Source organism: Neodiprion pinetum, chromosome 4 (assembly GCF_021155775.2).
Source record: "Neodiprion pinetum isolate iyNeoPine1 chromosome 4, iyNeoPine1.2, whole genome shotgun sequence".
Classification (NCBI taxonomy): Eukaryota; Metazoa; Arthropoda; class Insecta; order Hymenoptera; family Diprionidae; genus Neodiprion; species Neodiprion pinetum.
Window position 1 is genome coordinate 39,320,366 of NC_060235.2, and position 16,428 is coordinate 39,336,793.

General features: G+C 41.2%; 1 protein-coding gene across 7 annotated transcripts in view; it reads left to right on the forward strand.

Moving 5' to 3' along the window:
• LOC124216896 (uncharacterized) overlaps window positions 1-16,428 on the forward strand; it is a 176,067-nt gene that overhangs the window by 104,290 nt on the left and 55,349 nt on the right. For all 7 annotated transcript variants that reach the window (XM_046621976.2, XM_046621973.2, XM_046621972.2 and 4 more), the window contains one exon: window positions 2,974-3,139. In XM_046621976.2, coding sequence (XP_046477932.1) covers window positions 3,046-3,139 — 94 coding nt within the window. In that variant the 5' untranslated portion in view covers window positions 2,974-3,045. The remainder of the gene's footprint in view (window positions 1-2,973; window positions 3,140-16,428) is intronic.

Below are 16,428 nucleotides of genomic sequence, written 5' to 3' on the forward strand. Positions count from 1 at the left end.
CCATTTTGTAACGGTTTTTTTTTTTTTTTTTTTTTGAGGTTCAACCGATACGTTTTGATTTTATGTTATATTAGAAATCTACATATATTCAATAAACAAAATACATTAAATCAGGAGGAAACAATGTAGAACACAGATTATTTGAGTTTTGGTATAACCTTTTAAAAGAACAGGCAATCATAGAAAATCTCATTCACTCTTTCATTCACACGTTAAAATTACTCAATGCGATTACCGACGTTTTGTATATAATTATTCTGGTAAAATTTTTGTACCATATTAACGAAAGACTGGCTCTCTTTTCCTTTATGGTTCAAATTTAAAAATGATTCTAGTGAAAGAATGAATCTACTGACAAAGGACTCTAAATTATGGTGAGATTACAATAAAGTTAACAGACGAAGATATAAAATACTGACTTAAGAAGGCTATTACAGATTTGTGGCACAATCCACCTACAAATCAGTAATGAAAAGATGACTTAGCTCGGAATATCTCTGATGAAGAGAGGTGGCCTAACGGCTCCGTAGATGATCATGGATGTTGAAGTTCTTTGATATTCCTTTTATAGAATCGGTCTTCACCGATTATACTGCGTGGTCGTTCGTCGATCAGATATTTGGATTTGTTCTTTAGGCTCACAGGCTCCGAAAGATTGGGATTGCGTTGGGTTACACTTCTTGTATGAATCGTCGTCTCAAATTCCTTTTTTTTTTTTTTTGGCTTGTTTTGTTTTCCCAAATGTTAACGAAATTATAAGAATGTGAATATGACAGGACTAGACTTTATATCGACCGTTCGCTTCGACCCCGGCTCGCAGAGAGAGAGAGTTACACTTATTTCACCGGATAGGTGATCTTGACCGACGTGACACCTAGAGTTAAGCGTTTGCCCTTTATTTTGAAACGTTGTATGTGCTTAAGGCGCGTACATACGAATTACTTTATATTCTATGTGACTCGCATGTAATATCGTTACAAAGAGGATGCCTTTTTTTTTTATTTAGAAAAATAGAACCTTCAGGCGCTACGTGAAATGAACGTTAGAAATGAATTCCAAATCTAATTTTGAATCTTTGAATTCACGAATTGGAACGAATATCGATCGACACTCTCACAATTGGCAAAGTTTGAAGTTTGAAAAGTGCAGATAAAGAAACGATAAGGTCACAATCAATTGTCATAGAGATTTGCGATGAAAAATTACCGGAAGCATTGCCGTAGTGATTGCGAAGAAATTGAGGGGTTGCGGATAATAACGTATTATGGCGGTGAAAAGTGAAAGCACGCGTACTGGATGGAAAGAAAACAGCCATTGTGTTTTATACAGATCCAAAGAATGGAACGGAAGGAAGAAGAAAGGGATCTGGGTATACGTTGTGTGATTTTTGAAAGAAGAAAATGAATTAGGATATAACGTAACGTCGTTGCCAAAGGCATGCCAGCGCTCGGGTAGCTAACCCCTAATTTTTATTGCTGGGTAAATCGCTGCTGGGATCATTAGGCATTCTGTGTACAGTAACAATGAAAATCGTTGACTGTTACATCTGGCGTAATCAGAGCCATGCGGGCATTTTATCCCTACGAGGTTAATCTGGGTTTGGGGCTGCGGAAAACACGGCTAAAAACGCTGGTAAAAACGAATAACGGTAATTACAATCTGCGGGATAAAAGAGAGAGGGAAAATTTGAAAATCGAGGAAAAAGTCGACGCAAATCTTGAGAAATCTCGTCGCTGTACGATTCGAAAGTCTTTCCTCTTTATTGTGCCAAATATGATGAGATTTTAACCCTTTGAACCACATTTTATTGTGCTTAGTCAACTTTTGTAACAAGATGGTAATCTGTGGTTTCTTAGGCCGCTGATGACGAATCTGAAATAAGATTTTACAAATTCAAGATGGCGAATCCAATATGGCGGATGAAAATTTCAAATTTGATCGATTCCAAGGTCAGTGATTGGATTCGCTATACTGAATTTTGAAAATCCGATTCCAGATTCGTAACAAGCGACCCCGAAAACTCCTGAACAGTGTTTTTTCTCCTAATTCGATCAAATTTGAAATTTTTGTCCGCCATATTGGATCCATCATTTTGAATTATTGAAATTCGATTTCAGATTCGTAGTCAGCTACCCCAAGAACTTATTATCTATGTAAAACTTGTATTCGTGTAGAAGGCTAAGTTTCTCGGAGATGAATTATTCCTTCAATTTTCACGATATTTTTTCAATCATCTTGTTCCTAACGATAATAACTTACATCATACCGCGGTAATTACTCTCGAATATCGAAAACCTATATACTGTACACTATCAGAAATAGGAAAAAATTGTTACGAAATATGTTGAAAAGTTTTCTAAAGATCCAAAAAATGTATGTAAAATAATATAAAATATAACTCAAGGGGTTAAATGCTAATTTAACCAGCTCTTTGGCAAGTTCTGGAAAAAAAACGGTGCCCTTGCCATTGTGAGAGTGAAAAATTCGTAATTTTTATTTCGGTGAAACAACCGCAGCGAAACTTTTCCCACTTTATAAATAATATGATTATTAGAGTTTTTAAATACACGTACATACCGTATCCAGCAGTTCAAAGCGAAAAGCTTTCATACCGCATCAGGCGGTCGTTGCGTCGTGTAAAATTTTAGGCGGTGATCATTTTTCATCGCGATTTTACCGTGAAAATTGCGTACAGCCTATTAATAAAAACAGACCTGTACAAACGTTTCTTCAACGTCCGATAGTTCGAATGAGTTATTCGTCTAGTCAACGCGTGCTTGCGGAATTTCATCAGACGGTGGGTTCGGCCCGGGAATCCCCGGCTCAACTCGAAGTGGTGGAATCTAGGTCTGTGATTAATGAGACGAGACAATAATCAGTCAAGCTTATACGCAAAAACCAGCAATTACTTATGCAGCCCCGCGTTGGGCAGCGCGATGATCAATCCATATCCACTTTCCAACTCTGTTTCAGGTTGGGTGTGATGAGGGGCGTGGGTTAAGCGAAAATTTCGCCGAGGTGCGAAAGGTGCACGTCTAAGGAAATATGCCGCCGTCTTTGATACCGCCGATTTTCAGCCCTTTGCTGCTGTTACTCGTCGCGGCCGACAACAGCTGGGCCTTCAATTCGCGACAAGGGGGTGAGTGACTAAAAATATAGTACAAAAAAAAAAAAAAAATACACAAACACACCCCTTGATGAATTTCCATAAAGTTTTTCGTTTATTTTTCGTTTTTTTTGTTTTTTAATTCACTTTTGATCGATCGAAAATGAAACACTTTGAAACAGAAATATGTCGATTCGGCCCTGCGGTTTCGTTTTTCTTTTTTTTTTTTTTTTTGTTTTATTTTTTCTCTCCCTACCACCCCGCCAAATCAACTGTTCTTCGAAAGCCTTGCAGACCATGGTTTTGAACAGGTCGGAGGTCGCCGAGAATCACACTTACAAAGAGATTAACTTTATCGCGATGAATTCATCAGGGCTAGAAGGAGGAGGGGGACTGGTTACTTATAACTCCCGACTTGCCTTTCTCCTCTTTTCCTTTCTCTTCTTTTCTTCGAGCTTGTAATTCCCGTCGGGGAATTCAATGGGTGCTCGAGGAAATGAAGGGTGTATAATAATAATAATAATAATAATAATAATAACAATAACAACAACAACAATATAATAGTAATAATAATAATAGAAACGCGAATGGTGTAGTAACTACATTCACCAGTACCCGGAATACAGGTAAATACATACACGTATAACACATATATTTAATTGGGGTAAAATTTATGCCCGCCAAAAAGAACTTCTTTTGAAGAAGCATTCGCCTAATCGCAAAGCAAATATAAGACTATCTGATCGAATTTTAATGGGCACCTCGCGTGCGGCGCCGCCGACTCACCGGGGCTCGTGGCTACAACAACCCACGAGGTTACTCTCGGCAGGGGTGCGTTGGACCCTCAACCACCTCCCACCTCCTCGGACAATATCTTCGTAAGGCGAATTTACAGCGTATAAACACGGTGTCTCAGTTATCGCGTAACTTTTATTACCTTATTGCGCTTTATTGCCGGCCGTTATACCTGCAGATACCTCTCACCACCCTCAGAGCCACGCGGGTACCTACATCCGGGCTTATTCGACATCCACCTAGTTGCACGGTCGAATCCCACCTTCCCTGCATTTCTGTGCAGAGAATTACCCCGCGTTTCGCGTTTATACTGTACATGGACGACTGATTCTACGTACTGCTCACAGATGTATACCGGGACAATATGTTGAAACTTGAAAATGAACCGCGCATGCGCGAGTTTTATCGGCTGTTCGCGCAGGCTGGCCAATCCGAGTTTTCAGCTGTCGAACTCTTTCTGCCGGCGATGCGGTTGATACGAATTTTCGAGGTTAGAATCTCAAATAATCGAGGCAGCGACTCGGAAAGGTTTCGGAAGCGTTTGTTGTCGGGTCGGAAAGTTGATTCTTCGAAGAACGCTCGGAATTCAATGCTTACGCTCTTTGAAAATTCAAACGTCGACATTTTGCGTAGGTTGGCCCGCCTGCGTCGCGGACAAAAATATCGCTGCGGGAAGATTTGGCCGACCAATGAGGTTTGATTATTTCGCGCATGCGCGATTCATTTTCAAGTTTCAAGAGATTGTCCCGGTATAAGTCAAGAACGGCCCGTCAAGCTTCACGATATCTTGGTTTTTCTTTTTCTTCCTCTTAAAAAAAAATTGAGAACAATAAATCACAGTATCAAAAATCAAACTCAATCTCAGTATGATGTGGAAAAATATACATTTTTTTCGGATCATTCAGGATTTTTTCACTGTGTCTTGATTGCAGTACGAAAAAATATTCACTTTTGCTTAGCAACCGAAAAACAGCAAACTAAAACTTGCTAGAAAAACAAGAACAGAAGATTTCAGGACAAAAATATCCACAGTAAATTAAATTTAGTACAATTTTTATCACAAGGGTTGATTTTTATTAACACCGTTTGATAGCATAATTGGATATACAAGAGAAGAAAAGAAGGTAAAAATAAATTAAAATCTCCACGTATGGAAATATGTACTTTTCGCATTATACTGTGAGTATATGCAGTGTATAAAAATATACATATACATGTGTATACACACATATATGCTGGGTTATCTATGTATGAAACAGGTATATAAATATCATATACATAAATTAAGTCGTTCGGGGGGAAATTTTTTCAACCTTCTCTCTCTTTTCCGAGGATCTTATCTTTGAAATAATATAACGTGACCCGTGTGTATTATACCTAATTTATTTTCCCACTCCCGTTCATACAACAATTAAGAAAAAAAAAGCAAGAAAAAAAAACACCATCAATTACTCAAACCTCGTACGTGATTCGAAAATTCGGTCTTTCAACGCTGTGCGATAAGAGGTATGATATTTTTTTGAATCTCGATCAATTGAAATCGAAATTAAACTTTTTAAATCGTATAATCAGACAATAATCATACGATGTAAAAATTTGCTGCAGCCAAATATATCGAACATTACATTACTCCAGCATTATAATCTACCGGATATCTACCAGGAAACTGAGACTGAAAAATCAGAATCATGTATTAAGCACAAAAGAAATTTTATTCCAAACGACACAGAGAGAAACAAATTATAACAATAATAAACTCAGCCACAAAATTATTCTGTTAATTATTCAGCTCAACTGATTTATGCAATATCGTTAAACACGAAAAAAGCTTATCCGAGCAACATGAATTATATTAACAAAACAAACAAAAAAAAAAAAAAACGACGTGCTCAACATCTATATTAATGTCTTAATCATCGCTCGACTTGAATACGATAATTATCCCTCGGCTTTATCGTGCCTCAAAAAATGCACAATTAATCAAGCTTTTTCTGCAATATGAGAAAAATGAGGTGGAAAAAACAAAAGACTTTAACGACTTGGACTGATTGAACCGAGACGAAACGCGCGTTTAGTCGTACTAAAATTGCGATGCCGTCTGTTCGCCTGTCCGTCCATCAGTGGGTTCTTCGCCCCTGTCTTTCCGTCAGTTTCTCGTCTCTCTCTCTCTCTCTTCTATTCTTGTTCGCAACCCGCGTTACTTCAAGTTCCTCACAGTCAGTGGCGGTGCCAGGCATCAGGCGAGCCGGCATCCAGAGAGCCAAGGGAAGACAGAAATGCGACCGCGTTTGTAACTGCCTACCAAAAGACAGACTAGGCATTTCACCCGGACGACCATTCAAGACGCACACATGCGCGGATATATTATTCTTGTAAGCCTCCGGAACGAGATAGACGTTGCCGGAGAAAGGCGAACTATGTCAAACTCACGTTTATTTGTCACTTGGATATCCCACGGTTCTCTTTGTGTTAGGAAACCGCCGTTTCTGGCAAACCTTGCTCGTCTTCTATGTCCTCGACAATTCTGCCGCTCTCTCTTCTTCTTCTTCTTTTTCTGCTGCAGAAATGAAAAATGGTTCGATGAATTCCAAGGCCGATCAACTCCGAGAGCCTATAAATGCTAAAACCCTTGGAGAACACACCAGGTCATTCTGACCCGTACCTTTGGCTTCTAAAACCAGACTTACTGTTTCGTATTTATGACTTACGTTTACGCAGCTTCCAAGCTACACTGTAACATTCCAAGATGGTCGTATTATACCCATGGATTTTTTCACGTAGATCGGAATCGCACGCTTGAAATACTGGCACATCGAAAATGGGACATGGTTATTTTGACCCAGAATGGTCTCCATGGATATGTTCGCGAAGCGGGTTAAGCATTGATACGTGTCAGAGTTCAAGCTGCACGGTGACTTCGAGAGATTCGAAATGTTCGTTCGAGACATCAAAGTGACTTCGGCTCTAAGAATATCGTCTCAACGAACTTTTCGGAGTGTGAAATCCGGAGTAACCAATTTCGCACCGCCTTTCGTAACTGCGACGCGTTGGAAGTCGGGATACTTGACAGGGTTTCACGTGACTTGGAGTAATTTCGTAGGAGTTTAGGCAGCGGCAATAGCAGCATGAGCTCGAAGTGCTCTCGCGTGACTTTGACTCCGGTAAGTCAAGTAACGGGGGCCACACGAGTTCTCGTATCACTCTAGATGATTAGACCAAAGCTCGTTCCGTCGCACGGTCGATTTCTGGGTGCCATTGTGAAAGTTTAACGTATAAAGCGAATTGGCATTGTCTTCCGAAGCCCGGGGAAATTTGACACTTGGTCGACAGGACTGACGCATCCTCAAATTCACTTCTTGTAATTAAACCAGCGCCACCCGCGGCTTCGCGTCCCAGAATTTTCACCAAGGGTCATCAAAGTGTCCCGTTGGAGGTCGACAAACGGTTGATGAATAATTAGCCAAACCGACGCGGTGCTCTCTTGGTTTTATTTATATTCCGGGACTCTGTCGGATATCATTCGTTGGATGGGCAATTAGGTGCGGTACAAGAAGGAGAAGACCGTGACTCAGAAGTTACTGCGCGAACGAGAAGTCTGTGTTTAAACGTATGTACTAAGTGGTCCCTTTTTTTTTTTATCCCTCCTTTGAACGGCGATGGAAACTCTCAGGGCGATGAACCAGAGCCGAGAAAATTCCCGCACCCACCCGCACCTGAGGCGCGGTGAAAGAGAAGAAGAAAAAAAAAAAAAAAAGTTTCGAAGCGAAGAGAAGACGGGCGGAGCTGAGTGAGTAGACACGAGTGTATCAACTAGGAGCAAAGTAGTTTACTGCCATGGCATGTTTTAGGGAAGTTTTACGATACTTTTATAGATTGCCGTTAAATAAACGCTGCAGACCGAGATATCGCTGGTGGTAGGAGGGCGACGGACGTTCAAGTGTTTGTAGAAGAGGGCGTCAAACTTGCGAAGCTCCGAATCCTCGGGGACGACGTTCCCGACTCGTGTCGTCGGTTTCGTGTACTCGGAAGCATCGCAGACTCGGACAAACGAAGCTACAAGTTTTTCAAATTCCACTATTCCTTCGCTGTTCTTGTTTTCAAGTACACGTTACCAGGCGACGCCTCTAAGCTGGTTTTTGAATTCTCAGACGTACCGTTTTGCCACTCATTGTCACCGCGTATACCGCTCTTTACCTCCTTCTCTCTCGATGTAAATTCTTGGACCCGAGCCCAAAACGGGAAAAGCAAAACGAAAAGGAAGAAAGATAACGAAACGCAACAACGTCCAGGACTTCAACGTCTCCGGGCACGTTTCACCCTCTCTCAAATCGATGGTGTAACCAACGTTTTCCTCTACCGCTTTACCACCGCAGTAGACGAGTTAGTTTCATCCCCCGAGTGCATTCGGGTGCAGGATTCTTGGGTCGTGCCGTTGAGATTCCGAATGCGAGAAATTTGGAGTCAGAATAATGCGGGATCTCTGGTATCGGGACGAAGAGTAACGAACGATGTAAAACATTCCAACGAGTCGAGGGAACCACTCGGGAAATTCGGAACCGTGATAATTGGTGAAAAAATTGAGAAAGAGGTAACGACGAAGGTGTAATTTCCGGTTCACGAGAAGAGATCAAACCCCCGATGATGGTAAGATTTTGTATGAGGAATTAGAAGGCGAGGAATCGAGGGTTGGTTGGCTTCGAGGGTGAAATCGTGCCGGATGACTGGTCCAATATCCTCGACTCCGCGAAGCACGAGCTGGGCGTTAATCGATACACGGTGCAACTCGAAGTGGTAACGAACAAATGTCTGAGAAATTCTCCCCGGCAATAATAACAGTATATCACCGGTATAACACTCGGCTACTCAACGACGGTTATATCGAGTAATTAATATCTGGCGACTCACTTGGCTCGGTTCGATGTGGTGGCGAACGAGCCGAGCGCCCCGGAGATTTATCGCTCTATATATTCCACTGGGCGGAGGGTCGTATAAATCATTCGAAAAAGTTTCGGATAATAAGTTTTCTTTAGCCGTTGCCGGTGGTGTTGGTGGTGGTGGTGATGGTGGTGGTGATGGTGGTGGTGGTGGTGGTGGTGGTGGTGTAGATGTACCCGCCCACCCGACCCGGAGATATACGTTAGCCAGACAGATTCGGCGTCGTTAATAGGAAACCTCTGCTCTCCACGCGGGGGCGAAGTCTTCGGCAAAAAGAAGAAGAAGAAGAAGAAGAAGCACTTTTCAGGGAAGGCGTATTTAGGAATGATATACACCGGATGTCTCGCGGTATGACGGCTTCTGCCACTTGGGATTATATTTTTGGACTCCTGGTTGAAATAATTGCGTCGGACACTCGCGGGCGTAACCACCAACCTCATACCTCAGTCACTGTACCCTCTTACCCTCTTTTTATCACGCATGACCCATTGGTTCCTCGGCTCGTCTCCTTCCCTTTCATCCTCCTCGTCCATCGGTTTTGAGTCTTGGTTCACTCGCTTCAGGGGGTTCCATTCCGCGACGAGCGTCCGTGAGCTTCGAGTTTTTAACCGTCTTTCCCAATAGTCCACGTCTCTTTATCACATCATGCTTCAAGCGTTTATCCCTGGTCGTTGTAACGATGCTGAACGATGTTTTACTTACCGATGATAGGGACGTTCACGTTCTCGTTTCTTCACTGCGTAAAGCCTGAGAAGTGTTAATTGGACGGTTGTTCGTACGGTGCCTATTGACGTTTATGGACGTGGTCGGAGTTGCTCGCAAGTTCTTTGAGGCTCGTTCGCGCGATGAAACTGTCGGGCTCGCTTCGACGATGAGCAAAAAAACAACTAAAAATTGCTACGAAGAGAAAAGCTCGCGACGCGAACCAAGAGCAGTTTTTCCCTCTGGTCACAGAGAGCTTCACCTACTTAAGGCGAGTCAAAGTCCTTAATTGCGAGGCACAATTACGGGGTGCGAGCAAAATGGCCAACGACCAAATACGACGACGACGACGACTTGTTCCTTCGCACGGGGTGTCGAGCTTCGTTCTCGTCCTCCTTTTCCTCCTCTTCCTCTCGTCGACGTCGACGTCGAGTCATGCCACCCAGGCAAGTCGCCCGGAGAGACAGGGCGCCGTAACATATGGTCTATTAGGACTAATAATAGGCGCCTTAGGAGTGCACCGTTCCTTGACACGTGAAAAATAATGGAAACAAATAGAATCGGAGAAGAGAAAGAGAAAGAGAAAGAGAGTGAAGCAAAGCGAAGCAAAAGGAGTCTCGGCGCCGGGTTTAAAGATCCTCCTTTTTCTTCTCCTCCCTCCTCGCTCTTCTTATTCCTCAAGCAGCGTGAACGCGTTCGTTATTGTCGCGTATTACTTACTCGCGGGGATTGCCGTTACACCCCTAAGCCCACAGGATAATTAAATCATCGACAATCTCGCGAGCTATGCGACAACCCCTCGTCCTTCGGCATTGCTCGACTGCCGAACGTTCTCTTCTCCGTTCATAATGCATACCTTGGCTCGTGTAGCCGCAGGTTTTTGATTTTTTCTTTTTTTCTTTTTTTTTTTCACTTCGTTCCAAGTTTGGTTAGGCTTGGGTTATTTCGTTAATTTATCGACACGCGTGCGGCTTACAGGGTCGCCGAAGCGAATCTCGTCTCATTCCAACCCCTTCGAGGCGTCGTGAATCAAATCAGATCCCCTGGCTTTTTCGAGTCTCGTGATTATGAAATTCAAATTTTTGGACAAAACGCGAGAGGGGATTTGCGAGATAAACGCATTGTTCTCAAACGAGCGAAGGATTTTACTTTCACCTCATCCTCCGTGATAGAAAGATGAAACGCATCGATCTCAAACTTTTTTGTACAGAGTGCGATAAAAATACGACACATTCTTCCAAAATCTATACGTAGAATTTGACGTTGATCTAACCGCTGTAACATGACGACAAATTTTCGCGTCAATATTAAACATCATTCTACACAACAGTTTATACAATTTACGAGAAAATTTCAACGTCGCCGTTTTCGACGATGTAAAAACAAATTCTCGGTCGCAAATAATCAAAGGATATCCGTAAACGCGGTAAAAACGTACGATGTAACGAACAGAGCAATGGATGAAACCGAAAATAGTGAAAAACAGAATGGCGGGACAAAGGGACATAAAGAGACGACGGTATCGGGTATTTTGAAGAAAGAGACAAAAAAAAAAAAATAAAATAAAATATAAAAAAAAAAACCACCAAGTGTTTGCGAACCGCGTTGGCACGTCGGAGTTGAAAGTTCGCCTATTTGAGGCAACTAATACCGGAATGCCAATGCGCACCGAATACGGGGCTGGAAGGTATCAGCTTCGAAAATCTCTTCCGAATGGTGGCGTGCGGCTCTCGTGTGTGGGAGAAACAAAGGGCGAACGTAGCGGTAAAATCGCTGTTAACGAGACCAGCGGATAGAGAAAGAGAGAATGGGAGAGTGGGACGGAAGAGGGAGGGTGGGAGAGAGAGAGAGAGAGCGGGTTTGTTCGCCGCTTTACGGCTTTCCATTTCGACGCCATTATCCACCCTCGGCATTACCCTCTGCACGCGGCGTGGTATTCTCCCGTATTGTCGCCCCGTTGACACTCTCAAATTTTTAGCTAAAGCACACCACCCACGGATCAGCCGCCCGTTCAACCCTCCTTCGTTTCTGTATCAACCGAATGTACGCGTACCTACACGAACGTGTTTTGTATACATATGTATATATATATACATGTACGCGCAAGCAACACCGCGTGTGTGGATTGATACGGAATTATTCAGAACACCCAGCGCAGCGGATCCCGCCGAGGAGGAATTATAAACGACACGCGTTATGTGTGCGTGCGAAAATGACAAGGCAGTAGAGAATTTCACTCCCCCGTATAAAACCGACGTCACTCAGATCGTCGATTTTCACATTCATCATTTATGCTCACATTTGGCAAACGTGCGTCAGGGAAATCGGTTTGTATTCTCTGGCCTGCATTCGGAAACTCGTACGTATTCTTATGTAAAGGTAGAAAATGACGCTGTTAAGGCGATTGTAAAAAATTTAACCACTTATTACGGGGTTGAATATATATATATATACTCGTATATATATATATTCGTTGAGAAATTCATTTCCCCCTGAGTGTTTTTTACAATATTGTTTAAGATAAAGAAAGCAAATTAGATCTGTTCAAATCATCGGAAATGTACGAGATTTTGTATCGATAAAGTTTTTTTAACGATTCTTTTGCATCGTTCGACAAATCTAATGAAAAAGTACGTCAAGCTTTATGTACTGTGTTGTATGAAATTTTTGAAAACTTTGTCGAGTTTGAGCAAGATTACAATTTTTCAAATTCATTCCGCCATTTTCTGTCAAATATTTGTTAAAATGATGATCAATCGTGGAGTCTTGTTTAAATTCGAAAATCGCCGAAAGCGCTTAATTCCAGAATTAGTATCGACTTGCCCGAAACGTTTCTATCTTATTTCCACTCACGTATAAATTTAAGCATACACATAACGCACAATATGCACGCGGGAAACGAGCGATGAAACTTAATTTTATTCTTTATACGTCTGACAACTTTTGCCCATTAATTATTCGGAAGAAGAACGTGTGCGCGTTTCCAACAGCAGAAGCAGCAGCAGCTGTATATTAAAGCGAGAAACCTTTTTCAGGTGGATGAAAATTTTCGTGGTTCGTTATTGGCCGGTGATTTACGCTGTCCTACGCCAGTATTTCACATCTCCCAGCACCTCGGAATTTATTGGTAAAGAATGGGGGGAGGGAGAGAGAAAAAAAGACACGGAGAGAGAGAGAGAGAGAGAGAGAGGATGGGTATAAAATACAGGCGACACACCGCTTTCCTTGCACGATTCGCACTTGCAATTTTAACACACGTGCGAAGGTACACGCGATGATGTATTATATCAGGCGATAAATAATCATATTAATGAAACAAGCTTCCTTTCTCCTCTTTGCAATGTATCACATATTATTTTCATTACCTGATACATGTATGTGAACAATTGTATTTTCTAACTCCGGAATAGGGGAAACGAGAAGAAAATGTCAATCTTTCTTCTCCCGTTAAAGATAATTTATATTTAATGAGATTGGACAGTTTCGTTTGAACCCTGAAGAAGAACAACGGAATTAACGGGGATGAAGCTGGTAACGTTAATGTAACGACACGTGTTTAGGAAAAATCGTTAATTTCTGCTTTCAAGAATGTATAAAATTTAGTAAACCATGATAAAGATGATTTAAAATTGCTTAATAATGTTTTTTTCCCTTGATTCTTGGTTACGTTAACGTTACTGACTTCAGCCTCGTCATAATTGATAACTATCGGCCTTGTTCGATGCGATCGTAAAGGATCTCGACTTCTCGAGGAAAAAAAAAACTTCTCTACGACTTGAAAACACTTTTCATCGCTGAGAAAACCGTTTGCCAGCATTTCCCAAACATGCTGTATAATGTGTTTGGTTGGAAAACGTTCTACCCTGAATTCTGAAAAAAAACACCATCGTCGATTTCAATGAAAGTTGGATGAAAAATTAAATATTATAAGTGGTAAGGTGAAACTTTCAGAGCAACTACCGATTACGATTATCGAATGACGAATTTTTGCAACTTTTCAATCATCATCTCGTGAAAAAAAAATTTCAACGATACATCAAGTATTCGAGAAAGAACAGTAACGGATACCAGAGTTTCCGGTAACAGCTATAAAACTAATTATCATTTTCTACCTGGAACTATATTTTTCGATCGTGGTAAAAAATGAAAATAGTTAAGGACCGAGCGGTAACCGGAACTGAAAATTTCTCTCATTGTAGGAGTTTTAGCGGCGCAGGTGCGGCCTGCGGCCTCAGAATGCAGGGAAGGTTATACAGCTTGGCTCCGCTAACGAGCATCTAGATAAAACACCGAAACGTCGTCAGGATTAATTAAATAATTAAAACGCGTAATTATCCGGGTACACCCGGTATATACAAGGAAGAGCCGGGCACGCCGGGTTCGTATATCATAAGATAAACCCGGACACCTTGCCGGACGCTATCAGCCCTCGCATCTGTCCATAGGCGTAGATATAATGCCAGCCGTTCACGAATCGCGAAGCAACCCCCAAAAAGAGAAAAAAAAAAAAAAAAAAAAACCCCAGCTTCGTCTCTCCCCGTTTTTCATTCCTCGCTTACTTTCTTCCAGCTTCCGTTCTACCTTCATTCGTTATCCTCGTCCACCCTCATTTTTGATAACTCGAAGAAAAAGCGAGGGAAACGTGCGAGAGAGAAGAAAACGGAGGAAATTTCTGAACGTTATTAATTGCAGAATTTTTTTCACTCGCAGCGTTACGCAAGAAATTCTAATTTATTTTCAACAAAAAATATCGAACTTCTGTAGGTACGAATCGCAAGATGTATTATACGTATCGTTTAATTCGCGTATGATGTTAAATCAGAAGGTTTTACAAATTTCTCTTTCAAAATTGCGAAATTTCTAATTTTACAACTCCTTATTCGAACGGATATTTTGTTTTTTTTGTTTCTTTTGTTTCCAACCGTTATCAATTTACGTACATCCGCAACAATATCAGCGAATCTGGTTATTCGATCCAAAAAAAAAGCTCATACAACTATTGTATAAACTTTTCGATTCACGCAAAAGTAATTCGAAATCTATTGCACAGCTCGATTTGTAGATAGCAAAAATGTGTCGTGTTCGTTTTTCACATTGAAAAAAGAATATTATTTGCATAAAATTTTCTTCTCGGACCACGATTTAAAAGTTTTTTTCTATTTTTCCTTTAAATTTTCTAGTTTTTTTTTTCATCGTACTTCACTGCTGTTTACGTCTGTATTATACAGGTTCGATTATTTAGAAAAAAAAAAAAAAAACATCCTCACTCTCTTGTATTTCTTCAGCCCCCACTGATCCATTCTTTTTTATTTTTTCCTTTCTCCGCTCTCACTCACTCTCTCTCTCCCTCTTTCAGATTCCTTGTTTTTCATCTTTTTACACGCGTGCAATTTTTCCTCGGCAAGGAGAGACATCTGGCGCACCTGTTCCCTCGGGGATTTAGAAAATTTCCCCCTTTTTCTGTGCACCGCTACTTCGATCAGGAGCCATACGTCAGTTTGTACTGGCAGGAGCGTAGCTATTGACCGAAGAGTCCCCAGGGCGGATGAAGGAGGACGGGGAGGGGGTGAACTTTCAGACACTAATGCCCGAGCTAAGTGATAGATAGACGAATCGAATCCATTACCTACGCTTCACCAATTTCCCTCTTCCCCTCCCTTTTTCCCCCGTTTCGCAAACGTTCTACACACACACACACACACACACGTACCTACAATATATAAATATACATATACATATATATATACGCACACCGTGTGCGGAAATTCAAGCAGCAAGAACTTATTTCACACCTTGTATAAGTTGTGTACGTGTACACTTAATGGTATTATAAACAATCACCGCCCTGCTATTTCCCCGCCATTACTTGCGCAGAAGCGTAAGCTAATTGTTTTTCATGTATAACGCAGTTTATTCATAACTTCGATACCTAATTGGGTAGAAAAATTGAAAACATGAAAAGCAAGACATTCAAAATTTCTTGACATTCCGTTGATTAGGTATAAATTTGCCGTCGAGAGATATTTTTGTTTACTTATTATTTATTTATTTTTATTTTTTTTTTTCCTTCGTCGCTGAAACACTGATCAGATACAACAACTATAAATTTTTTTATCGTTATAACGGTTGAATGATTGTGTTTTTTTTTTTTTCTTCTTTTTATTAACAATTAAAGTAACGACAGATCAAGGACAACTAAATATTCGGATTAGCTCATGCAGAATTCCTTGTTATTAGATGTGTTAAATAAAAAATTATTCTTACAGGTACTGAATTTGACGAGTTTCGTTTGTCGTTTTTTTTTTTGTTTTTTTTTTCTTTTAGGGCGACACTTTTATCCGTAACTAGATCGTTGAAAAATCTTGCTGCCAGCTCTTCGCGCTTTTTCATACGTCACTTCTACAAGGCGCTGTCAGGGACACACGTATCCGACAAAAAGTATCTCTTTGATGACCGACAATCAGTGAGGTACAAGAAGAGACGAGCAGCGACGTAAAGCTGCCGTTCATAACTCACCGATCATCGAAGCTGTAACAAGCTTTTTCATCCCGTCGGATGTGGTGATGCAAGTTGTTTTTTTTTTTTCATCGCCTTTTTTTTTTTTTTTTTTATATAAATTCTTTCATTACACCTTTCTCGACTTATCACGAGCGCGGCGGGTAAAGAGGATGATCGATCATGACCTGTTGGTGACCCTATTATGATAAATCGTGAACCGCCCTCGAAATCGCTGGATAAAAACGTTGCAATCGGGTTCCGATTGTCGATATCGGGGGTCCGCATTCATCGAAATAAAATCGTAAATCAATGATTGACAAACGAATCGTACAAACCGAAGGAACCTTAATAAACCCAAAATGATTTTTGAACCAACAAAGAATCGATCGAGA